Source organism: Sturnira hondurensis, unplaced genomic scaffold, assembly GCF_014824575.4.
Source record: "Sturnira hondurensis isolate 20B ecotype Veracruz unplaced genomic scaffold, ASM1482457v3 Scaffold0022215, whole genome shotgun sequence".
Classification (NCBI taxonomy): domain Eukaryota; kingdom Metazoa; phylum Chordata; class Mammalia; order Chiroptera; family Phyllostomidae; genus Sturnira; species Sturnira hondurensis.
This window is the reverse complement of record NW_028094846.1, coordinates 6,264,417-6,291,640: the sequence shown is the minus strand read 5'-3', so window position 1 is coordinate 6,291,640 and position 27,224 is coordinate 6,264,417. Positions and strand designations below refer to the sequence as shown.

The following is a 27,224-nucleotide window of genomic DNA, read 5'->3' as shown; positions in this document are numbered from 1 at the left end:
GGTCTGCAGCAGGGCCCTCATGAAGATGAAACGGTTCTTTATGGCATAAAAGACACTGTGTGTTCCGGAAAAGGCCTTCACCACATATCCCTCCATGGGTGCAGGAATATGGACCAGATTTTTTGTTTTTTCCCTGGGAGAAATCACAAAAGTCCCTAACAAGGGGTGTCTTTGGAAATCACTTCATATTTTCTAAACGAATGCATGTTATTGCTTTAAGGACAACAGGAGTTAACTGGATAGAATCTGCATGGTAACATTATGAGTAATTTCTGTATTATAGTTTTTATTTACATGTATTTCCCCAATTTTGTATCATCAGTATTTTAGTCATTAACGAGGAAAACCCCTTTTAAGTTGCACGATCTTTAGAAAACAGGTGCACCTGGCAATTTTCACTTTAAGTAAATTGATGCAAACAGCTACTGTCTGTCATATGTGTGCATCAACTCTATGACATCATTTCCCTACTCACACCTACATCTGTAGAATTAACAGTGTCGGTTCCTTAGCATCACACTTACCAGACCTTTCATGGCCAACCTCTCCTCTTCAATTCCCAGACCTGCTACCTCTCTCACTGCTGTGTTTCTGCAAGTGCTATTCCCGTGACATGGAACAACTTTTCCCCCCACCCAACCACCTGAGTAATTCCTTTTTTTTTTCCCCATGAGAATTCTGTGCAAAGCTTCCACCTTTAAATGGGCACAGACATACATGGCTGATGGGTAAAATGATGCATCCAGCAATTCCACTCCAAGGAATTTAGCCTACAGACACACTCTCACACATTTTTGAAATGATGACATGCAAAAGATTATTTGCTGGACCACTACCAGCAACAGCAAAATACTGGAACGCACCCTACATACCCACATATCAGGAGACAGTCAAACACATTACAGCAGCCCAGGCCGGGGCAAACCACACAGCTGTTGAACGAACAGAGAGGCCTGCAGGCCCTGATGCAGAGAATCTCCAACAGACCCCACGAAGTGAGAGAAGCACAAAAGTCCTGTGAGAAGAGAGGGAAAGAGTACGTGCAGATCCACTTGTATTTGCATAAAACACTTTTGGAAGGCCACCCCTGGAACACCAGTAACTTCACCCCTGGGACAACAGGGTGGGTGGGAAATGTTGTTGGGTACTGTGCTGTATTTGCTGACACTTGGAAACCCTGTGAACGAATGAACTACTTATTCGAAAGCTAAAACTGGAAAAGTTTAAAAATCGGAAGGTTAAAAAGAAGTGTCCACATCTGTATGAAGATCCCCCCACTCGCCACATTCTCCGCCATCATTCTTCTGTTCGCTCATTCGACTGAATGGGCAAACGGGGAAGGGGGCCAAAGGTGCAACTTGCAGTTGCAAAATGACTGAGTCCTGGGGGTGAGACGCACACCGTGGTGACCAGAGCGCCTTACATGCTACTGCACATGTGAAGGCTTCGAAGAGAGCGACTCTTAGGGGTGAGACGCACACCACGGTGACCAGAGCACATTACACTCCACTACGCATGTGAAGGCTGCGAAGAAAGCGAATCTTAGAAGTTCTCATCACAAAGAAACAATGCGCAGCTGTACGGTGATGGATGCTACTAGATGGACTGTGATCATTCCGTAATACATACACAAATATCAAATTATGTTGTAAACCTGCAGCTGTTACATGTCAGCTATATCTCCATTTTAAAATTACTTTTCTCTATTTTGATAACCATTTCAATATAACTAGTCTCCTTCGTAATCTTGTGTGTTTTATTTCACGCATTTACAACAGCTTTCTGACCCCGGATCCATGGACGTGACCAACTGCCGAAGGAGTCCTCGACCTCGCAGCTGTTCGAAACCCCCGGGCTGCCAAGACAAAGATGGAGCAGAGACGCCCAGCATTTCGTGGGAGAAAACACTTGTCTGGCTGTACTTACCTCTGGGACAGATGAATTCTGATTCGCTTCCAAGTTTCAAAGAGAACTTAAAAGGGTAACAGAGTGTTTGGCAAGCCTAAACTTCCAATCAGGCTTTATCACATTGTCACTGAGTACCTTGGCGCCCCCAACCCTTACCCACGGTTTCGCTTTCTGGGGTTTCAGTTACCTACAGTCAACTGCAATCCAAAAACATGAAATGGAAAATTCCAAAAGGAATTCATCAGCTTTAAGCTGCACACATGCCATTCTGAGGACCAATTCTATGCCCCCTAGGACATGACTCACACCCCTGTCTCGCATATCCAGGCTATTTGTACAGTGCAATGAGACATTTTGAGAGAGACCACATTCACATAACTTTTATTACATTATATTGCTGTAGTTATTCTACTTTGTTAAGTTATTATTGTTCATCTCTTACTGTACCTAACTGATAAACCAGCCTGTATCAGAGGAACATATGTACGTACAGTATCTATAGGGTTCGGGACTATCAGTGGTTTGAGGCATCCACTGGGGGCCTTGGAACAAATCCTCCCAAATGAGGGCAGGACTACTGTATAATGTCATTTTCCGGTGACAAATCTGTGGATACACAGGTTTTGTGACTATAAACTGCAGGTGCTATCGAAAAACACAGGTTCATGTGTTTTAGACAGCTAACCTGACCACCGTGATCACACAACGGGTCGATTATCACAGATGTGGCAGATGACTGCTCAGCAAATACTCACCCCCCCCCTCGCCCCGCCTCTATGGTGGAGTGTATTTTCCTGCCCCACTATGCTGAGAGTGGCCTTTCGTCCAAGAGGGCTTTGTGTGTGCTGGCTCTAAGCCTAGGCCTTTAAGAGGCATCAAATGTTCCCACTGACCACATCTGGGAACTTCCAACCCTGCCACGAGAAGAACACACATAGACAGGCTGCAGAAGAAACGAAGGCGTGGAACAGATCTAAGCAAATCTGGGTCCTGGCGCTAAGGAAGCTCAGCTATGTGCTGCCAAGACCAGCCAAGACCAGCCAAACCCCAGAAACCAAAGACTCATAAGGCAATAGATTAATGCTTGTTGCTATGTGCCACTGAGACTTACGACTGTTAACTGTGCAACAATATTGGCAGAAGAACAAAAAAAAAACTTTGAAAACCTTGCCTGATTAAATGACACTTTTCATTCCCTTTATCAAGAACTCTGAAAAGAAAAGGGAGAGTGGAAAGAAAAATCAAAGTTTTATTATTTCTGCACTATGATTTAGAAGATAATGCCTTTCTAAATATCTAGGTATACTCCTACAACATTACATTTGTATTTTCAAAGACACACACACACAGAAATACGATACTCCTGTCATGCTGAATTCTTGTGGTTACTAGGCTGTTCTCACATCTGAGTTTATGCTTAAAAAAAAGTTAATTACACTGGTTCCCAAACATTTTATGTTCATAATAAAGTAAATGTGAAAAGAAGCTGAACTGGTATTTCTATAAAAACTCAGGTAAGCAATCTGAAAAGACTTGGCAAAGATGAATGGTTAAATACAAAAGTTACCATCACATTAAATGGTGGCAATGCTATCATCAAAGATGTAAAAACCATTATAAAAAATCTCTACAAAGTTTGCATTGCATTTCTTCCTAAATTTATTAATTTATTACCCCTCTTAGGAAACAAACTAGAAAGCATGATGTATCTCAGAATTCCTATTCAAAGAGAGGGCAATCATTATTATCAATTCCTAACAAAATTGATAATAAATAGATACTTCCATTTTAAGTTAAAGTAAACGTTTAAGTTGGTTAGGATGTAGGTACTACAATAACCAGAGCTATAGTGTTATTTTTGTTGTCAATCTTGTCTATATCTTGTTGTCCACGTAGTGAGTCTGAATGCTACAATTTGATTTCATGCTGAGCTCAAGCACCATGGTCAGTTCTCGATGTAATACTGGCTTCTCTGGCAATTTAATCATCATTTTAGATTTCTGTGAACCAAGTCTAAAGTCTGATTCATTAGACTTTGAAAACACAAGGACATCGTATGAGGAATAAAACCCGAGCTCCGTCTGCCGACTCACACAGCCCCGCCATGGTCTGGCCGCCAACCCTCCAGTCTCGTTTTTTCCCACTGTCGGCGCCTGACTCGTGTTCCAGCCACACGGCCCACCGTTCTGTTGACATACCAAGCTCTCAGTGGTGCTGGGGCCTTGCCCTTGGAGGTTTCCCAGCCCGAGCTACTCTCTCCCCCGATTCTCCCTTGGAAGTCACTCAGATCTCAGGTGACACCTGTGGGGGTGGCCCTCCCTGGTCAGCACCCGGCCCAGAACCTGCAGCAGACCGCCTTCAATTCATCACTCCATTTTCAGTCCGCATAACACTGAGCACTAGCTGATAAGTGATATCATTAGATAACAGTTGTGCCTCTCTTCAAAGTTGTGTAGGGTTCATGGTTGATGTGTGTCTTTCTTTGTCGTACCTGGATTCCCGGGGTCAAAATTACAGCACAGCACATAGGGGTAGGTCAATGAGTACATCTGACTGATTATTAAATTGAATTACAAACATGAGCACCAAAAAACCCCCAAAAACCTAGAAAAAAATTTTAACCATGGTGAATAAGCTACGGTTTTATCTTTTTAATTTTACTTATTTATTTTTAGACAGAAAGAAAGGGAGGGAGAAAGAGAGGGAGAGAAACATCCATGTGTGGTTGCTTTTGGAGTGCCCCTTACTGTGGACCTGGCCAACAACCCAGGTATGTGCCCTGACTGGGAATCAAACCAACGACCCTTTGGTTCACAGGCCAGCACTCAATCCACTGAACCACACCAGCGCTAAGCTATGATTTTATACAACAGGAAAAGAAAATACTAACATGGTCTATGTTTCATGTCCACTATTCCTATAACACCTTTCATAAAAAGATATTTTGAATTAACTTTCAAATTAACCCCACCCCAGAATCAAGTATAGAAAGATTACTTCTGCATTGAACCCTGAAACAGGATTAAATGCAAAAAAGTTCTGATTATTGTAATAGAGGTTGGTTCAATAATTCATATTTGTTAACATAACTTCAATAAATTCTGAATAGTGAATTTATTTATAAAGTCTTGCTCAAAGCTAATCTTTTAAAATCTTGCAAAGAAAGAATCAGTTTAGAGTAATATCAACTAATATCCATACATATTCCTCTTATTAAGTACTAGGTACTCTTAAGTGCTTATATGTATTAATGATTAATCCTCACAAGCCTACAGAGCGCCTCTATCACATATGACTCTAATTTTACAGATGAGAAAAACGAAGCTCAGAGAGGTCAAGTAACCTGCCCAGAGTCAGTGAGCCGTTCAGGGCGAGCTGGGCTTTGACCCGGACAGCCTGGCTCCAGAGTCTGTGCTCATCACAGGCTCCAGCGGGCCCTGTTCACCTCACTTCACACGCGTGGTCAGACTCCGAGGGGTCTGAATTGAGATTCAGGGGCAGCAAGCCAACTCTGCATGGCACAGAGCCGGAACTGATGTCGTGTGTCACCCACGTCCTGCCGTGGAAATGGAGAAGCAGAGAACGTGGTGACGGGAAGATCAATAACGCAGAGAGGGGAGTTAACTGGATGGCAAGAGACCTGTTGAATGGTGGCCAGCATCAGCCAGCGCTGAGGCCCCGCTGAATTCCTGCCCTTGCGTTTAAAGGGACACACCCTAGTGCCCACGTCAGAAGGCACCTTTCTTGTTTAAGACGGCTCAAGGTTTCAGGGCTTGGACCATAAGCACCTTAACTGATGCCAGAACCAACCCAAATGAGGGGAGATCTGGATCCCTGTGCTGGACTGAAACTGATCAAATGCTGCCAAAATATGCACCTACTCAATAATGAGAATAAGAACTGTTCAGACAACAACACTTTAAAAACACGGATAAATCAGCATTGGTTTTATAACGTTTTCTTCTAGTCAATATGTGAAATGTATATCCAGTGAAGAAACAACTGTACCGAGTTCACTGTTTTCCCCAACTCTGGCACATGGAATTGCTCCTAATTTTTTAATTTGGCATGCTAGATGAAATCTGTGTGCCACTCCGGTGAGGGGAAGTGATTTCAGAACACTTACCGCCTCCCACTTACAGAGCAGAGATCTGGCTCCCTGAGCCAGCTCCTCCCTTCTCTGCCCCAGGGACGCTGCTCTGGTGTCTGCCACTGAAGAACACAAACCCAGCGCCAGGGCTGCCCAGACAGGCTCCTCTGGGTGAGCGGCTTTTTCGAGGGGACAGTGCTCTAACCACTGAGCTCCAAGGGTCTTTCGGGGATGTCGACGAAAGAATTCTAGCTGCGGAACTTGGTCAAGTCAGAATGGCCACCTTTTCTCCACACGTGCCTAGCATCCCACTTGCCCATTCAAGTCGACAGGACAACAATCTCCCCGATTTTATATGGTGGGAAGCTTGGTGATTTTCAACTTCTCCCCATCATTTACATTCCTCACATGGACCCGTGGTCGCTTCTTCCTAAGTAATGCTACTGTTTTTATCCACCAAAAGGACTAACAGCAAGGTAGACTAATACACTGCCTTAGTCAAGCGCCTACATCCAGACACTTGTCAACTCTTTCACCTGCCCTGTGATAATGTCCTTTAACTTTTCCCATGGTCACGTGGCCCCCGTCAGCCCATCACTGCCAGATCATTGCTGCAGTAATGGATGTACCCACTCAGCTGATGCTTTGGCCCATATGAATCCCTCCCACCGATTCTACATTGCCTTCCCATCATCCTGAGGCTCAACGCAAGACCTGCTGTCCCATCTCCAGGGCAGAAGGCTTCCGGCTTCCTGCAGGGCTCATACTGATTGCCTAAGGGAAGCGACTCACCAGGATGACCAAACCAGCCCTGTTCTTCTGCCCACCCCTCCTTCCTCCATCCCCAGGGTACCTTATCTACTCAGCCCACTCCTTCCTCTGGGCTTTGACCAAACAGTGTGAACAGCCCTCCCCTTGTTAGAAAGGGGGACAATTAGTAAGCACTTTTTCCCTGCTAAATATTTTACAAGTGGCCAGTTGAATCCTTACAGTAATCCAGCGAGACAGTCCTACGTCCCTCACTTTTCAGAGGAGGAAAGTGAACCTTAGAGGAATTAACTAACTTACCAGTAAGTCTTGGAAGCCAAACTTGAACTGAGGACTGTGTAACATTAAGCTCCCCAAAGAGTTAACTCCTGGGATTTTGCACACCCTGCTCAGAAAGGCCCAACTGCTTTCTACTGTCAGCCCAGCACCTGGTCAGCCTTCAAAGCCTAACTTACAGGCTAAAATTCCAATACAGACGCCAGAAAAAAGGCTCCTCGCACTTCCTGTCTGTCCCGCTGTGGCAGCCGAGGTGGAGTGGGGAAAAAAAGCAAAAATAAAACCCCCCAAAGCTAACTTACATGCTTCCATCATCACCTTCTGAAGACTTCTTCCACTTTGTTCAACCAGTGGTAATTATTCCCACTTCGTTCTGCCCTCTGATAGCAAATATCAGCCCCGTATTTACTTATTTTGCTTCTCTTTTTCTTGACTGTGAGGTCTTTGAAGTAAAGGATTCCATTTATGCCCAGCAATTGTAATAACCCCAAACTGTCTGTAATATTACATATAGCCTTTACTAACATACATCAGAAGGCAATGTTCTCTTCCTAACCACTTTAGAGATTAAAAAGTTGAATGATTCAGAAAATAAAGTAACATTTAATCTGAAATATTCAAGCCTGACTGAGGACACATTGGTTATTAGGCTGGTTTGCTGTTCAAACATTAAATCACACATTTTGAATTTAAATACACATTCAAACCTTCCTTTGGAATGCACGGCAGACATAATAAAGCTAACAGGTATAATCTCTCCCTTTATTTATATCGGTCAGGTACAAAAATAACTGGAAACAGTGGAGGTGACAGACAGGAATGCTGGCCACTCCACTGGGAGACAAGACAGAAGGGAAACCTCAGGGACTCCCCCCTTAGCTGTCATTACCCCAGTGCAGAGGCTGGGCAGCATCTAAAGATCCCTGTAGTGCGGGGGGCGGGGGGGGGGAGCAGCAGCAGGGGAGGGTGGGGAGGAAGGGAGGAGGGCAAGAGGGGAGGGTGAGGGGAGGCCACAATGTTTTATCTCAAAATGCAAGCCAGTTAATTTCAGCCAGTGAACAACCAGAGAAAGAGAGAAGCCATTTGTTGGAGTGAAGGGGACACAGGAATCCTGTGTCCAGGGAGCCCCTTTCTCCTGTTCCTGGAGTCACTCTGACTACACCGGAGTTTCCCCTGACCTACCAACTTCTTCCTGCTGGAATCAGAGGTGCTAAAGTTCTGCTAGTCACAAGCTAGTTTAGCGTATCTTAGTAAACACAACACAGGTCTGGGCAATTTCTTATTTTGTGTGTTCGTGGATGGTCTGGAAGACAAGATGAACTCGGCCTGGCTTCCCTGGCCTGTTCCTTGTCTGTGGGCCGTCTAAAGGGAGCTGTGACATCGGTGAGACAGCAGCCTCATCTGTCCAAGGTGTGGACGGAGACTCTTCTGAAATCAACTTAGTGGCTCATAACTAGCCTTTAAACAATTAAATGCAACAGAAGAGAACCCGAATACTTCAATATAGCAACAGTAAGTAGTGTTCAAAGTTTCTCTCAGTCTCGTGTGTATGATGACTTGAAAGGTGGTTTTTACTGAGTCGCCATCAGAAGTGTCGGAGACCCATAGGGCCGCTTACCAACAAGGACGGATGCAGTTTCCACACTGTTTTTACCACTTGAGGAACCCAGATGCCTCATATTATGAAATAAAGTCCAAATGCAGAAAGACATTTAATTAATCTGGCACTAAGAAAACTTCTAAACACCCTATGTAATAGTCAACCTAAACCCAGAGGATTTAAAGTGTTAGCAAGAATGGAATCTGCTTCACAGTGCAGTGATAAGTCAGGCCAAGAAGCAATTTTATACTGTAGAAAGTCTGAGTATTTATCTCGTTCACACAGTTTAGAGGGTTCATCTCAGACAAAGCAAAAAATTCAACACAAAACCAAAGGCAAATGATAAACATGTTATCTTAGCACCATTTTAGTAAAACTTTTCCAGATGAACCCAAACCAAGTCTCACCTCCAAAAGGCCATGCTCGATCAACCCTTTTAAATTCTGAATCTGATGAGGAAACTAAATCTCCAGGAAGCTGTGTCATTAGACTCAGCACCCCAGCATCTAGAGTTTTCAAAAGTTGGAGAACCAGATGTCTCCAGGAAGTTGTGTAATTAAATTCAACACCCTGCCCTGGCTGGCGTGGCTCAGTTGGCTGAACATCTCACAGCAAAGTGAAAGGCACCTGCCTGAGGTGTGAGAGGCAGCCGCTGCAGGTCTCTTGCACATCAATGCTTCTCTCCCTCTCTTTTTTCCCTGACCTCCCCCGCTCTCTAAAATAACTAAATAAAATCTTTAAAAGATAAAAATTTAGCCCTGGCTAATGTGGCTCCCAATGTAATGAGCACCAGACGGAGAACCAAAGGGTCATTGGTTCAACTCCCAATTGAGGCACGTGCCTGGGTTGCAGGCCAGGTCCCCAGTTTGGGGTCCTCAAGAGGCCACCATGTATTGGGGTTTCTATTCCTCTCTTTCTCCCTCTCTTCCCCTCTAAAAATAAAGAAATAAGATCTTTAATAATAATAATAATAAAACAAAGGATAAAAATTCAACACACTAATATCTAGACTATTTACAAGTTTGGTATACAGAGCAATATTTTGTTTATCATGTCTCTGAGGCTTTCCATTATTAGTCACCAAATTTAATGTCAAATGAGCTCCAGGGTTAGGAGTAGGAGTCCCCTTTGGGGGACCTTAAGTTGCCGTGTATCAATATACAGAATACTCATGTCACCTACACATGGAAGAGTGTTTCCTGATAAACACAGTAACATTAATTCATCCGGCCTCCGCAGGCGCACACATGACGCAAGGTCCTCTGCTCACTGAGCCCGGAGGCTTCCTATCACCGGGTCACTCTCTCCAGCCTACTCTGTCCACACTGTGGTGCCGCTTTACCTCTCCCTGTTTTCACATCGTCTCCCCTTTGACCTGGAAATTGAAGATGCAGCTCAGACTCCAGAAGAAGATCTTGCCAAGCCCATTAGAATGATACAAAATAGAATTCTGAGCCCTGGCTGGTGTAGCTCAGTGGATTGAGCGCGGGCCTGCGAACCACACAATTGTGGTTCGATTCCCAGTCAGGGCACATGCCTGGGTTGCAGGCCAGTTCCCCAGTGGAGGGCACATGAGAGGCAACCACACATTGATGTTTCTCTCCCTCTTTTTCTCCCCTCCCCTCTGTCTAAAAATAAATAAACAAAACCTTTAAAAAAAACAAAATAGAATTCTGAATTCTTTGGATCAATGTTCATGGTGGAATACTGTAAGACCAATGGCTAAAATGAATATTAAAGACCGTCCAGCACCATGGACCACCCCACCCTGACTTGGTATTCCTACTGTGGTTAACTGGGGGTTAGTAATGATCTCCACATACGGCATGTTGTTACAGAAATAGAGTCTGTATATTAAATAGGAAAAGAATAAAAAACAGGCGAGATGTTTCTATGTCAAATGAACACTTACAGAAGTATGTCATGGCTCTGAATCTGTTTTGCTTTCACTACTATTTCTGGCCAGCTGAGTCTTTTAAACTGTGGCTATAAAACAGCTACAAGCCCTGGTTGGTGTAGCTCAGTGGACTGAGCGCGGGCCTGCGAACCAGAGGATCGCAGTTCGATTCCCAGTCAGGGCACATGCCTGGGTTGCAGGCCAGTTCCTGGCAGGGGACACACGATACATTGTGTGTCCTCAGCAGAGGCAACCATACATTGATATTTCTCTCCCTCTCTCCTTCCCTTCTCCTCTAAAGATAAATAAAATATTTTTTAAAAACCAGCTACAAAAGCAGAGAGCACAGAGAATGCCTAGGAACTCACCCCTCAGTTTCAACAATCAACACGTAGTCACCTTGTTTCATCCACATTTTTAATATAATCATGATACTACTGCACTTAAAAAATCAAATATTCTCTTAATATCACTAAATACCTAACTAGTTGCAAAATGTCCCCAATTATCTTACAGATGTTTGTTAGAGTGTTGAAATCAGCATCTAAACAAGGTCAGTAACTGCATCTGGCTGACAGAACCCTTAAGTCTTTTTAAATCAGTCTCTGAGTTTCTCCCTTTTCTTAAATTGCAATTTACTGTTTGAAGAAATTGCCATACTGTATTTTGAAGGTTCCTAGGCCTTTAAATAGAGAATGAGGAGTTCAGATCAGCCAGATAACTGTTCCGATATACTACACTCCATTCTGTTGCCTGCGAAGAGGACAACTAAAAAAATGGGTAAGCCGTCACTTTAACAGTAATTAGGAAACTTTGTTTAAAAGGTATGGATCACTGATATCTTAAACTCAATAGCTATTATAAGAATGATATCTACAGAGAAGAAACAACCAATATTTGCGAGAAGTTCACTTTTCTATTCTGCCAAGATATACACATGAAGACTGTTGGGTGGGTGGAGAATGCCCCCACCTCACCCCCCAAAATACAAATATTAAGTCCAAACTAAGATTAAATTAAAAATTACTTTCATCATAGTTCTTGGTAATACTGTAAAGACTCTGACAGTTACTTGATTTTTAGGTAGTTCAATACTCAGCGCCAGTGTTACAGCCCACTGCTACAAACACCCCACTTCAAAAGGACGGAATTAGTTGTGTGCAGAAGCAGGGAGCCCCGTAACCATATGCACACAGAAGATAATGACGTGGGGTGAAGTGGAACTCAGCACTGCAGAAGCCCCAGCAACCTCACTACCGATGAAAGCATTTTCGCCTGTTTTACCCCTAAGACACTCGAAATGTTCTCCTAAGGTCTCAGTGCCTAGCTCTCTAAGAAACCACCGAAAACCTGTAGCCCTGGCTGTGGCCTGTACCACAAAGGCAAGAGCAATACCTCGTTCCAGCCCCCAGGAAGCTATGCCTCAACTGCTGCAGGAATATAACGATCACCTTAGAAGAGGAGAAACAGCCCCGAGTGTGTGCGAGGCACCACCTACCATGGACCGGGGCTTGCTGACGGCCACCAGACTAGTGAGGAAGTCTTCATCGTGCAGCTGGCTGAACACGTGGGCGTCATAGGCTACCATAATGGAGACTTCTTCCATCATCTTGCCAGCTGGCCTCTCCACCGCAGCGGCTGCGCCCAGCTCCAGACCAGGCCGTCCAGGGAAAAACCCCAGGGCAGCTCGGTGCCAATGCACACACCCACCTGAGTGTGAGGGGTGGAGTGTCAAAGATCCAGAAAGAATCAGAGAGGGGAAAAAGCAGCTGCCGTCACAGGCTGGTCTGGCAATTCACCCCCAGCAGAAAACCAAGGGAGGCCGCTTATCTATGGAGGAAGTAAAGTATACACCGTAAACGCCGTCGGCATTCTTAATAGAGGCTGGAAAATTCACCTTTTGAAAATCTTCTTTAAACTTCAAAAGAGAAAAATCAATAAAAGCTTCATAATGAAAAATATCCTATAGCAAAAAAATTTAAAGGGATTTATGTTATGCTTTTGGTAATTAGAATTTTTTTAAGTTTATCTTCTTAAGCATTCTTTATGTCAAGATTCTTCTTCTTGAGGGAGAAGTGGATTTTCTTACTTATTTTTTCACATAAGCAGAAAATAAATAGATGGTGGTCTTCAGTGTTTCAGAATTTCTAGTAACCTTGGTGTAGTTAAAATTTTTCTCTTGAAGTATGAAAAAAAATCCTTTAACCTGAGTATTCTGCTTTAAAAAAAAGTACCAAAACATAAAAATGGCAGGGTGTAATATCAATTAATAATCACTTCCCCTTCTACCACACACAAAAAATAATCCCCCAAGTACTTGAAACAGAATTCTTGATCTGGAGAACTTAGTTTTCTGTTGTTATTCAGAAAGCAACACAAGGTCTCATCTGTAAACTGAATGCTTTTCTCCCATAAAAAAATAGTTCTCTTCATCTTGTACTTTTAACCTCAGAGGTTTCTTGTAATTATCCAAATCCGCAGATAGCTATGGGGCCTTACCAACCAGAAATGTGTTTTCCAGTACAGCTGGCAATTGTGAATGAGCCTCACCATGCCCAGAAGAAAAATCTGGAAGTGGCCCATTTTCTGCCTAAACTGCCAGAAAATAAAATGTATGCTAATCCCATGGAAAAAGCACTAAGTAAATAAAGGGGGGAGAACAAAGCTCCTCCAAAAGTTGTTTCCCCAATATTTATAATTAAACTGTTCTCTTCCCTGGTTTTTCAATAGAAGATGACACTGCAGTGCAATGAGAAATATTTTTGCTAGAATTAGAGATCAATTTGCCAAAATTTGCCTCAAAACTTCCTACCAGTATCAAATGGATACTGGTAGCACCTTTTCATACTAATGACCAATAGCAGTGTTATGTTGAGTAAGTTCGCTTGCTTTCAGGAAACAAAAATATCACTTATTTTCCCTTGTTTTCCTAAAGTAGCTCCTTGTAGAGCGACATGGTTGCTTACACAGCACGTTCTTCCATTTCAATGCGATTAGCAGAGGTTAGCCACTGCCCGGCATTCTAAATGAAACACAGACCAATGAAAGGGGAAAACAACTTACTGCTAGGAAACAGAGGCAAGTCTAATAGGCTCGTTTACACAGAAAATGCAATACTTTAAATAAATCCCCAAGGTTAAAGCAGCCTCAAACTGCATTTGACCCTCGTTGGGATCGGTAAGCATTTCTATTGCATATTTTTTTCCTACAATGCAGCTTTGTCTTTAAAGCATGATTCTCGTTAAAAACTTCTCCAGCGTATTTATCTCAATGCTGACTAACCGGGTAAAAACTAAATGATAATCAAGAGCCAAGGCATTCCAAGGCGCCCAGGCAGCTCATACCTTCTGAATTCTTTTCTGTCTTTTCGGAAGCACAGTAAGGGGCTCTGCGAGCCTCTTCACGCTTTCAGGAGCACCAGAGGGTTTCGGCTTTATCCTGCAGCACCGTTTTCTCTCCTAGTTTTCTCTGCTACAGTGACTCAGAGCTCCCACACTGGTATCTGATTAAGGTGCACTGACAAAGACACCTGTTGTGGAAGGTAAAGAAACGACTTCCCACAATGCCCTACTCCCTGCTGGCAACCGCCCAGGGGCAAACGAGAATTATAACCGCACCTAGGCAGCGGCGGATGCGTCCCGGAGAGCGCGTTAGTGCAACAGCAGGTGATCTCCTTGCTTAAGAAAAACACTTATAATCCAAGGAAAAAAGGAACAGGAAAACAGGATCAAATTCTCCCGGTGCTGTGTATTAAGACATCGAAGGAATCAGGGCTATAAGTGTACAAAACATTTTTTTCAAAACAGTATCAAAGATAGTTTTAAAATTATGTAAACAGGCAGAAGCTAGCAACTATAAACAATTCAGCCATTTTAGGTAAATAATTAGGTATTTTTAAAAAGTGTCTGATTACCTTTAAAAGACTGTTTTAATTAGCCACAGTAACTAGATTAAGAACATTTTATTCCTAAATCCAGGAGGTCCTCCATCCCAGCCACAGCGCATAGTTTCTCCAGCGAGGACTCCCTAAGTTTGGTTTGCATCGTTCATTTTTTGCCACCCTTAAAATGTTCTTCCATACTTCACTTTCAGATTTTGCAAAGAAAAAATTCAAATGCTTCTCCTCTCATGCAATGAAACATATGCTGTGGCCCCACAAAAACCACACTTTTTGAAAACTGATGTCTATTTGAAAATTGACTTTGAATCTTTGTACTGGCTTTTCCTCCTTTCCTAGAAAACATTTTCCAGTCCTAGAAAAAACAGCTACAACCCCCTCCTGAACTTCAGTGGCCTTGGCACACAAACCTGTTTGCACACAGCCTGCCCTCTCCAGCAGGACACCTGTGCGGCCCTCTGCCTCTCCCCGATGACTGAGACCCAGAGATCGCCCAGGGCTGTTCCTGCAGCCACCTACTCCACACCAAGCCACTCCACTGAAAAGAGGTGTGGGAGACGAGGATCACCTGAAATCCAGGGGCAGGGCCCACAACCCCCTTCACTGTGACAGTTACCAGGAGGGGACTGTGTATCAAAGGGGCAGCAGGCAACACTTGCAGCAGTGGTAACCAATACGTGGTCCCCAGCTCAGGTGGGAGCTGGCAGGGTGGGTCCCAGGGCATTTCCCGTGGGCATGCAAATGGGGAGGGATGGAGTGGGTGGGAGGTTTTCACAGGTGCTCAGAGTGAGTCCAGGACATGTGTGTCCTACTTCCCTCCACCAATAGGCTTCTTGGGGGGTGTAAAGGTGAAAGTACCTATTCATCTCTATCAGAATAAAAACGAGGGGTAACATTACTCCCAGATGTTAAGAAAGTATCCCCCCCCAAAGATGCTACAGTGTGTCTCAACAAATGCAGGCTACTTGGTATCCTCATCTGGATTTTCGAGTAACAACTCTTTCCCTGTAAAAGAGGGTTTAACGGCACTTGTTACACTCTTTATTAGTCTTTACAACCTTTCTATTCAGGGGCCAAACCAGCTACAAACACTTTTCAAAAGCCTCCAGATCACATTAAGTTAAAATTGTAACAGATAAAATCTCCAGTGATTTTTAAGTGCTGTTTTAAGATTTTCACATAGAAAGAGTTGTACTCAGGTAGCTGATTTTGTTCCAACAGGCATGTTGCTAGGACTATTTTAACCAAACCATTCCTGGGTCATACAGGATGAGTTTGGGTCCGACAGACCCTCCCTGGCCTTCAGGAAGGACTTATTTATTTACCCTCAGATGTCAAACGTGGAAGCAGCAGAAACAAGAAAAACCTGAATAGTGTGTGAATGTTTTTCTTCTTTCGTTTTCCCCAAATACAGCAAAGCAAAGCGGTTTTAAAGTAGTATTTTCTCATCCACCAGTCCAAGCAGCAAATACAGTACAAAATGATCACACATCATTAAAAAAACCCCTCGCCTCACAGGAGCGGCCGCAGAGGCCCTCTCCTGTCCTACCTGCAGGACGGTCTCACCAACACGGCCACTGAGGCAGGGGAGGATGGAAAGGAGGACAAAGCCACTACGACAGAAAATGGACAGAAAATGGTCTCCGGGGCCGTTTTCTGTGAGCTCCCCCCACCCCGCCCCAGGGGCAGGCACAGCCCTGTGCAGGTTCCGCTCTGGAAGCTGAGACAGATGGCTGACTGGAACTGGCCTCAGCCAGCACCCTGTCTCACCTGTCTCCCTCCCCCTGGCCCGGCCACTCCCTTAAGCCCTAAGCCCTCAGGACAATGAGATTCAGATCAGCATCAAACAATCTTGGGAACAAAGCCTCCGGTCTGGCGACCAAAGAGACAGTTGCGTCAAACTAGAGACAACACCCAGGCCTCAGGTGGGTTTCACAGCTCCAGGCCCAAAGGCAGCACAGCCGGACCAAGTAACCTCAGAGCTGGTACAGGGAGCAGAGGCAAAGACCAAGGACTCCCCAATGCCGACCAATCAGTGGAGACCATGACCCTGACCCAAGCTCAGGAATATTCTATTGAGATCCTCCCCTTACACTCCTGACTTTAGAAAACAGATAAAAGCCCCTAAGACAAAGGACCCAGGGCACGTATGTGTGCGCGCACTCAAGTGCACGCGCTCTCTCCTCTCTCTCTCTCTCTCACGCCCATGCCCTCTTTCTTCAGGCATGCAGCCTTACTTTCTCTGAAGCTCTGAGGGTTCCCTGAGACGTGCAAACTGGGGAGCAGTGGGAGGAGCCCTGTCTCAGGTTAACCTCCTGAACCTGTCTCCAAGATCCTTTCCTTCACCACTGTAACTTGTTTCCTGAGCCCACGAGGCCCGGCTGGCTCACTTTTTCTGCCTCTGTGACATCCTTTCCAAAAGGCCTAGGCAACCTCTGAGCAGTGTGCCTGAATCTTCTCTGTGAGTGTGCCTGTGAGTGTGCCTGCGCTTTGAACGCTACGTAAACTGCCTCTTGCACTACAGTCCTTGGTCTGAGTTCTTTCTTTGCTGAACTCAAGGACCGAAAGCCGATGTTGCCAGGAATAATCACCACACGTGACCGCATTTACACATCTTCCTAAATAATTCAATATAAATATTCATGAAATATAAATGACTCTATATTAAGGGATCATTACAAAATGTTCATGGGATCAGTACAGAGTTTAAAAACTATAAGAAAGACAAAATTCTACAAATACTTTGTTAATCACAAAAAAACGATATTCCAAGTAGGTTTCTATTTACACTTAGTGCACATTATAAAACACAAAGATAAAACAAGATGAGAATGAGAAACCACGGAAGTACCACCAATAGAAGAACGCCTTTCAGACTATTTTGGATTTCAGAAAAGTCCAGTAACACACACTGAGTCTTTATGGGGAGGGCGGGGGTGGGAAGCGAACAGTAAAAGATAAGGGGAATCTGAGTTCTCTTTAAAATCATGCAAAGGAAAGTACAGAAAACCATTATTCCACATCAAATTCCGGCCATTCAACTCATTATCTTTCCTATCTTTCCTAGCAACTGCTAGGCAAATTCAAAACCTCATAAAAAACCAGATTCTTAAAATAATTCCCTGGAGTTAAACTAAAAAAAAAAAAAAGAAGAAGAAAAACCCAGTGGGACATAAATACTTAGCGGTTACACTGGGTGTATTACTTCCTCATTTGCATCTCACTACAAAGAACGGAGTGAGGCAGATTCCAGGCCCTGAAAGAGTAGCTGCAACCCCTTCACAATTCGACTCTGACCTCGTTTGGAACTCTAAATCTGACAGCCAAGTGTCTCGAAAACAAGACAAAGGGCCCAAAACAGAGATGTTTATGCTAAGCCCAAGCCCACTCACCAGAGGCTTCATTACAATTTCAGCTCTCCCAGAAGTGGAATGGTGGACCCGTCAATCAGGAATCACCCAACAGCCCGAGCGAGGCCAGCTTGCTGCCTGACGGACCCTAGCCATCCCCGAAGGGACGGTGGCCTTGCGTCACCAACCCGCCATTTTGCCTAGCGCGTCTTCCTTGCCCGGCTCCCTTCTTCGTATGGAAAGTCCTTCATTTTTCACAGTCCTTGGGACCCCTTTCCATCGGCCAGGTTGGGTGGTGCCCGATTCGTGAACCCTTAAATGAGGCCAGTAAGATCTTTACAAGTCACTCAGTTGAATTTTATTTTTAAACACAACACATTCACTTAAACTTGACGTAACCAAACAAGTGTTTCAAGAGCTGCTAGGCACTCACCAAGATTTGCTATCACCCAAAATGAGGGTGGTTTCTGACACATCTAAAAATACACATAATGCTTCCTCTTGTCTCATTTCGAGCAAAATAGACAAATGAATTGTCATTACAAATAAATTTACCTAATTTCTAAAGCATTCCGTAATTTTAAAAAGTTTTAGTAACAACCAAATCAAACTAGAGGATGACATTTTAGATTCCTTTTTCCCCCCACAAGATCTAGAAGGCAGGTTTAGGGAACAGCAAAAAAGTGTGAACTAGTTTTCATCCAAAAGTTCATTTATCTCAAGTTCTTTCTGTAGGGCTGGTGAGCCCACCCAGAACATTTCCCTCTCCAGTGGGCACTCAGGCCCCCGCAGCGGGTCACGTATGACAATCCGCAGTGGCAGACATGGTGGAAATGCTGCAGTTGATACCCGATGAGCTTGTCCTGGCCGGGCAGAGCGTCGCCCTGACGCACCAAGGTTGCGGGTTTGATCCTTGGTCAGGACACATATGAGAATCAACCAGTGAAGGCACGAATAAGCGGAACAATAAGAACAGCAAATCAATGTCTCCCTCTCTCAAATCAACAAATTAACAAGATTTTTAAACAATCTATTTGATGGTTTATGAAATGTATCTCAATTTTAAAAAGCCAACAGCATTTACTAAATGTCTGTAATACGCATGAGGGATGCTTCAAATTTGTAATATAACAACATAATAATGACTAATGTATACAGAAAATTCTTTTATAATAACAACACACTTTAGTAAGCATTCGCTGTGTCCTAAACACAGAATCTCATTTAATCTTCATGAAAAGGCCATGAGCTAGGTACTATAATTATCCATTTTGTGGTACCCCAAGGGTGGAGAAGTTCAGTGACTTGTTTCAATTCTCACTAGAAGCAGAGCTGACAGCATTCAGAAACAGCTACGTCTGGCTCCAAAGTGCACAGCCCGTCGCCGGAGCATGGCAGAGGAAGAAGGCACACACACACTGAGAATCCGCAAGTGCCCGCCACTCCAGCTTGTGAAATACTGACACCGCCTCCACAGGGACACGGCTTAGAGACTGCAAGAAACTGTGTCTGTCAAGGAACCGGGGCTGGGACGGAACGAAGACTCCCTGCAGCAGGGAGCATCTCCACGGAGAAGCTGGGCTGGGCCGGGTTGGGACAGGCAAAGGGAAACAGTTCCCAGGGAAAGCGAACTGAGCGGGGCCGGACTGGTGAGCTGCTGTCGGGTGCAGTGGGAGATCAGGTTCCCAGGGGAGATCTGCATCAGCCCCTGGTAGGTTTCCAGTGCCAGGCCAACGAATTGGGACTCCACTGCGTGTAGGCCAGGGGCAGCCACTGAAGACTCAGGGTTTCTGCGTCTCCAGCCTCCGGCTCTGCCTGCAGACAAAGGACGACGGTGTGAGAGGCAACGCGTGTGCCCAGCGTGCAGCACAGCCTGGCCTCGTACCTGACTCTGCCACATGCCAGCTGCCTCACACCCTCCGTTTTCTCGTCCATAACAGGGGAACATGAAAACACTGCTGCTACTATGAGGAATAATAAGATCACGTGTGTAAAAGCCCTCACTAAGGTGCCCGGTTCTAGGAAGTGTTGGATTAATGTTACCACTGTAATTATCAATACCGATGAAAACTACGTCTGAAGGGTCAGGATCAGGTGCCAGGAATCGGGCGAAGCTGCAACAGCAGTCTTCGGGACCGGACTGGTGGGGGCGGGCGGCGTTCTCAGTGTGCAAGGACAGGTCAAGGCCTTCCTTCGCTGCTGCTCCGGCCAAAGCACACACACCCAGGAGGGAGAAACAGGAGGGATCACGACTCCGAACCTCGACCAGTTTTCCCCGAGCAATGAAATCCCTCCAGAGCTCTGCTTTTATCTCGGAGCAATTGGGTGATTTACACGAGTGTTCCCAACAGAAATCATTGAGACAGGTTCGAGGAGGGACCAGCTTAACAATGTGTGTGTGTAGGAGGGGATCTCCCCCAGTTCAGCTACCCTCTCCAGTTTCCTGCGGACAATGCAAACAGTTTAATCAACTACCTCTTATTAAACTGAGCCATTGTGACAAGAGCACGGAACAAGGAGAGCACTTGTTGTATCACGATCCTCATCTGCGGTAACCTGAGCAACCAACACAGCCACTACGTGCTATCATGTGAAATTCATAATCCTTCTTTATAATTGTACTATAATAAGGTTTTCCACCATTTATTTGTATTTTAGAGTCCAAAAAAATATCTGCCGCAATGGCTAACAGCAGTAGCTTATCTAGAAGCTTAGAACTGACTAATAAAACTGTAATCCACTGCATTTCAAAGATATCAGCTGAGCTGAAGTCAGGGTGAAGGGGAAGGAGGGGAAAAGTAACACACTTAACATCTACTGTGCTGGAGTGGAAGTTTAACTACATTATCTCTTTTGGTTTTTACAATACTATGCAGCTAGTTTTATCAGCCCCATTTTACAGAAGAGGAAAGCACTGCCCTAGCAGAGCATTTTAGTAATTTAAGGTGGTATCACTAGCTGTGAATCAGAGCCATAACTAAAACTGAAATATGTGATTACCAAAGCTCTGGGGTTTCCCCCCCACCTACAACAGGTGCATTATAAGATGACTGCTAGAGAAAAGAAAGTAAAGTGAACTCAGAGATCCTGAAATAGAAGCTTTTAAATTTCTAAAGCTAAACTCTGTACTTCTCTTCTTATTATACTGCGTATACCCTTATATACTTAAACTATGAGCTAACACTTCATGCTGCATCTAGCAGTATTATTGACAAGGCATTTGCAAACATAATGAAAAAGAAGGCAAACTGGTGGTGAGTGCAGTGCACATATTTGTAATCTGCTATAACGGGGAGTATCTGGATGGAGGAGGCAACCTTCCTCGAATTATCTGCAATGGTGGCTTCCTCGGTGTTAAAAACTGGCCTTTTATTTACTTTAAGAGCAATAGTGAATTGCTTAATTGGCCAATAGTCACATAATAGAAAGGGCATCATTTTTAAACAGTGGCCACGGTGGCAGCAGTTGGCATTGCCCGGAGCAGTCTACTCCCACCCATTTCAGTGGGAATTCATTGTTTATGTTCAATTTAAAATATTATCCCCCAAACTGGTCACTCCAGGTCTAAAACTGGTCATAAAGTATCACCATAGAGGATCTCTCTCCAATACCACAAAGTTCATAAAAACAGCTAAAATCCTTATGCTTTGATTGCTCTTCAAATTAAGCATGAACTTAAGAAATAACGTTACTGCCTAGTAGCTCCCCATGGGTAAGTCACAAATTCTAACATGATGACCATATTCAGACCTAAGGACGTACACCTTCTATAATACACCTTTCTTACCGAAAATGTCCACAGGGATCTAAGAAAACTTTCAAACGGCCAGGTGAAAGAGGCCTGCCTGCCAGTCAGCCAACGACACGTGAAGAATGAAGGCAAAACAGGCAGTTCTCTGTCAATTTCTAGAATCGCTAGTTACTCATTCCTTGTTATCTTGTCTCAATAATCCTGTATTAAAATCTTCAATATGGTTCTCAAAGATAAATTTTAAATGTTCAAAACTGCTAACCAGCTATTGTTTCACATTCTTACTTATTTACTTGGCGTGCACTTGTGGGGAACTTCAAGCATGAAATGTAACATGAGATTATGATTTGTAATACTAAAATGACCAACATCTCCTCATTATTAAAATGCTGGTATAGGGAGCAAACATTCATTTTCTACTTTTCTTTTGGCTAGTCCAGTAATTAAATGCCATAAAACAAACCAAGAGGAGAAAAACAAATGTAACTGTGTGCATACAGGGGCCACATGGATAAGGACTGAAGGGCAAGCTGGGCAGCTGCGCTAAGAAATGGGATGACCCACTGGAGCTTCAAGGGAAGGAGGTACCGTATTTTGCCGCATATAATGCGCATCCATGGTTTAGTACTACCCATGTATGCACGGAGCAGCAAGCAACTTCACAGGCAGTGTGTCGTGAACCCTGGGCGTTTGAACAGGCACGGTGAAGAAAATAGGTCTGAGCTCAGATGGCGACAAAGTTCTGTACATCAGAGTAGGCACACTAGAACCTGTGACAGTGGTCATGCCAAAACGAGGTGACGGGGCTGAGAGGACACTGCAGCACATATGGCACCATTTCCCACCCCCCAAAGCCCTCAGAAGCTCTGATAACTCTTCTCATAGACTTCTGGTCAACAGCCCCAAATCAAAATCTTTACAGGTAAATAGCAACCATTTCAATGTAATCTTGAAGGCTCCCCCTCACCTAAAACTCTGATCTATTTCTTCTACAGAAAATAGCTTCTTGGCATTAAAAAAGCGACATTGAAGGATTGCGTATTCAGTGAATTAGAAAACATTTCTCTACCCAGCACATGCCACTGACAGGGTATCCTGCTGGAAAAAATAACTAAAGCAAGTAATGGACATGGAGCACTGTGACCACGAGGATGATGGGAGAAAAGGCATTCACGTCAAACACGCTGTCTTTTCCTTCTTATTGAACTTATTGGGGTGACATTGGTTAATGCAACCATACAGGTTTCAAGTGTACAACTCAACTGGACATCATCCACACACCGCACAGTGCACCCACCGCCCAAAGCAGTCTCTTTCTGCCCCCAGTTGTTCCGTCTCTGCCCGGCCTCCCCCAACCCCTTCCCTCTGGCTATCACCGTACTGTCGTGTGTGTCTGTGGGGTTATACATACATGTTTTCCTGCTTAATTCCTTCACCTCCTTTCACCCAGCCCCCCAAACCCCTCCCCTCTGAGAACTGTCAGTCTGTTGCATGTGTCCAGGCCTGTTCATCAGTTTACTTTGTTTATTAGAAAATATACTGTTTTTTGTTTTGATGTGGTGTGGTTTTTTGCTATAGACAGCCCATATATGAATTTTAAAAATGCAGAAATTAGAATAAACTCAAAGTGAAACAACTTCTTCTTGGTTTTAATGGTCAATAAAGAAATATATAAATTTAAAATAAATAAGTCCTTCAAGCTGCTACTAGATATAGGCTTATTAGTTATGTTTGCAGTTGCTAAGCAACATTCTCTTCTGTAGGGCTAAAGCACATGAAATTAGCAGGTTTTCAGAAAAAGATAAATTGGAAGTAAAATTGCGGAATAGCATTTAAAAAGCAAAACAGGAAAAGCATTAACTTGCTAATCAGGCTGTGAGAGGTTCAGTGACTTGCAGTGGCGGTTGGAGATGTCGCCTTCCGCTTGCACCAAGGGAGGCGGCACTTTGGGACACCGGTACCTCAGCAGTGACCGTTAGGCCAGCCTCTGCACCTGACGACCTGTTCTGGACACCTCGGGCTAAACCAGGTCAGGGCAGTCCAATCACCGAGAGTGACAGCGATCTCTGTCAGTCTCCTTCCTCCAACAGTCACTTTCCCCAAACATCTAGTTTCAGGGTGTGTCACTGACTTTGTTAGTATTTCGGTTTTTTTACTTAGTGAAACATGAACTTAGTAAAGCCACCTAAACTCCCTGCCCAAGCCTGCATCTCTCCCCTCCCTCATTTTATGTTCCAAGTTGTGTAAATGGTGTAGGGCTGCAACTGCCAATCCCTCATTTACACAGTCAGTTCTTCCCCGGGTTTTCTCCTTTAAAAAATTTTAAAAATTTATTTTTAAAGAGAGAGGAAGGGAGGGAGAAAGAGAGGGAAAGAAACCTGGCTAGGCGCTTCTCGTATGCACCCTGATCACGGGCCAAACCCGCAACCCAGCCACGTGCCCTGACTGGGAACTGAACCTGTGACTTTTCGCTTTGCAGGGCGATGCTCAACTAATTGAGCCACACAGGCCAGGGCCTCCCTGAGTTGTCTTAAAGTGCACACTGACCAAAGCCTGACACAGAGGCTAGTGAGGGGCCACTTTAATAGCTGAGCCCACGAGAGAGACCTGGAAGCGTGGGGGTATCCTCAGGAGAAGAGTGTGTGTGTCAGTTCTGCACCCAAAACACTGCAAACTAGGCAGCCGCTTGTTTTATTCTAGAACAACAGTGCTGGACCAAATGGTTCAATTCTGGATTCACAGCCCATGACTCCACTCTGGATCACTATGTGAGCACAACTGTTACCTGTGAAGCGACCCCTCAATCGCCACACCTGCTCGGTGCAGACACGACACCAGCCGGCGGGATCCTCTCGGTGCCTCCTCTGTTTGTTTTCCCACCCTGGTGACAGGGCCTCAAACCCAGCTCAAGAATCCACTGCGAAAATCTAATTGTCCGAAGGAGGGCAGAAGGCCACGAATAAGCATGTAGTTTGTAATGATATGCGAGGCCAAGATGTGAGTTTTAATGCCCTTCCTTTGGGTTTCAAGGCCGACCAGAATTAAACCTGAGCAGACACTCCAATTCTAGAACTCTTATGCTGAGTCACGGAGTCACAAGTAGAAAAGTCCCAGTTGGTACTATTTACATTTGGGGATGAGCAATTTTACCGCTGTGGGGAGCTGTCCTATGAATTTGCAGATGTTTGCACCATCGCCAGACTGCACACCAGACACCAGTAGTGCCCATCCCCCAAGGCTGGGACAAGCCAAAGTTTTCCAGACACTGCCAAATGCCCCTGGGGGCAAACCGCCCTATGCCAAAGACCATGCATATAGAGTGAATTAAAATTATGAGGAGGTTTTTTTTTAAAAAAAAATCCCAAATTGACCTTTAAGCATGAGACTTTTAAAAAATAATTTCTATGTTTTCAGATTTTAATGATGTTGCCTCAGATCCTACTGAAAATGATCAACACATGAGTCATTGATTAATATCTGTGGACTTTTTTTTTTACTTGGACAAGGTCTTTGCTTCATAGATTACAACCAGAATATTAAAATATCCTTTATGTTTTAGCTTTATTGATGGATAACTGACAAAAATTATACTTATTTAAGGAGCACAACTTGATGTTTTGGTATTAAATATTTTTTTCTTAAATATATTTATTTATTGTTAGAGAGAGGGGAAGGGAAGGAGAAAGGGTGGGAGAGAAATATCAATGTGTGGTTGCCTCTCATGTGTCCCCTTACTGGGGACCTGGCCCGCAACCCAGGCATGTGCCCTGACTGGGAATCAAACTGGTGACCCTTTGCTTCACAGGCCCATGCTCATTCCACTGAGCTACACCAGTCAGGGCTGGTATTAAATATTCTTAAAATTAGAAAATCACAAATAAGTTACTGGCAAAAAACCTGTGGTGTCCCACTGTCATAGGTATTGTTGACGTATCAGTATCGATTATTTATGTGTTGGAATACATATTATTTGACGCCATCAATCAGTTTTATAAAGCAGTATCCATGACTTTGAAAGACAGGAGGGTCCCAAAGGGTTTTCAGATGCTCATGTTTCTGAAGGGAATCAGAATATGCTGCCTAAACTATGCCACTTGGGCGCAGGATTATTTTGGACGAAGACAACTGAGAAGAAGCAGACTCTGCAGGAGCCCTCTGCCCTCTCCTATCTGCCTGAAAGCAGGGCACAAACTTCCCTTTCGTAAAGGCAATTTCCAATTGTAAAGGGGCCTCCTCTACAGCCCCTGTCTAGCAGCATTTGGGGTCCATTCCACAGTTGCCTTCCCACACTGACCCTGCAGTCCCACGCCCCTTCTCCTCTCAGTCCCCTTTCAGCAGTTCACTACCCTCTGTTAAAATGGTATATAAGTTCCCAGGTCTAACTGCCTTTTTTGGGTTTTCACTCTCATTCTGTGAAGTCTCCGTCCATGTAAAAATATTAAATTAGTTTTTTAAAAGTAGTTTCTACTGTTAATCTGCTCTTTTGTCAGTTTAATTCACAGGTCCCCAGAAACCAAATGTGGAGGGTGAAGTCATCCCCTCTACACTTCTACCCCATGATTTACTGGGAAACTTGTCAAAAGATGACAATTATATATTTATTCATAAGTACATAACACCATGGGTTCACAGAGTGTTAGCATGGGCCTTAAAGATTATTATCTAGTCCCTGATTTACTGATGAAAAGAATAAAGCCTAGGGTATAGGCAGCTGAAAAAGCAAAAACAAATTACATTTTTTTAAAAAGGAGGGGAAACTGAAACAGAGAAAGTGGCATACAAGGAAAAAGAAACAAAGCCAAGAGAAGAAGCGCAACCCCCCGAGGGGGCGTTGGGGGTGGGGGGCAGGCCAGCGCCTGGAGATTTCAGACCTCAGCCCTGGGGCCCAGCGGGAGAGCAAGAAGCAGGAAGGAAGTGGCCCAGCTGGGCTCTGCCGCACAGGCCAACAAAGGGGGGCCACGGCCGGAGGATCGATCCATCAGCAAAAATAGGTCTGACAACCATCCAAATACTAAAGGCGGTCGATGCAACCTCACTTTTCCAAGTCACGCTTCAGTAACATTCGAGCACACATACAGTTACAGTGTTCCCAATACAGCGAGCAGAACGCTAAGCATTGGGCACCAGAGTGAGAAACTCACGGAGCCGGAACTTCTGCCGATCGGCTGTCCGTAGAAAGAACGTGAAAGAAATTTCCACACGTAATGAAAATAATTGTGTTATTCCCTCATTCCCCACAAAAACACAAATCCCTTATAGCCTAGTCTGTTTTTAAAAGTCTCTCATTTGAGTCTTTCTTTTCACTGCTTTTAACAGTCCCTCTTTCTTAAGAGCCTATAGCTTCTGGCCTAACGGGTACAGGAAACAAGGGGAGTGGAATGCTTACTTGAAGATTCTGCGACACTGTGTGAAGTACAGCACCAGGAACACAGTCAGTAACATCGTGGCAACTACGTGTGGTGCCAGGTGGGAGCTGAGAATGCCAGGGGGCCACTATGTAAAGTCCACAACTGTCCAATCACCACATGGCACACCTAAAACGAGTGCAAAAGCTATGCCACACACCTAAAATGAATGCAAAAGCTACGCTGCACACCTAAAACGAATGCAGAATCCTGTTGATTGTAAACCAGTTGAAAAACCAAATTTAAAAGAGGAGAGTCTACAACGCTGCAGGTGGAACGCA

The 27,224-nt window shown here is 44.4% G+C and overlaps 1 protein-coding gene across 10 annotated transcripts in view; it reads right to left on the bottom strand.

Annotated features, from left to right (window-relative positions):
• Positions 1–27,224, bottom strand: part of RABGAP1L (RAB GTPase activating protein 1 like) — a 448,545-nt gene that overhangs the window by 54,002 nt on the left and 367,319 nt on the right. The window contains exons 1-2 of one of the 10 annotated variants that reach the window (XM_037035342.1): positions 13,884–14,763; positions 12,038–12,255 (exon numbers count right to left, since the gene is read on the bottom strand). The exons of 8 other annotated variants lie outside the window; for them this stretch is intronic. In XM_037035342.1, coding sequence (XP_036891237.1) covers positions 12,038–12,148 — 111 coding nt within the window. In that variant the 5' untranslated portion in view covers positions 12,149–12,255; positions 13,884–14,763. Of the gene's footprint in view, positions 1–12,037; positions 12,256–13,883; positions 14,764–27,224 lie in introns of those variants that run through there. One more of the 10 variants, XM_037035343.1, reaches the window with a different exon arrangement.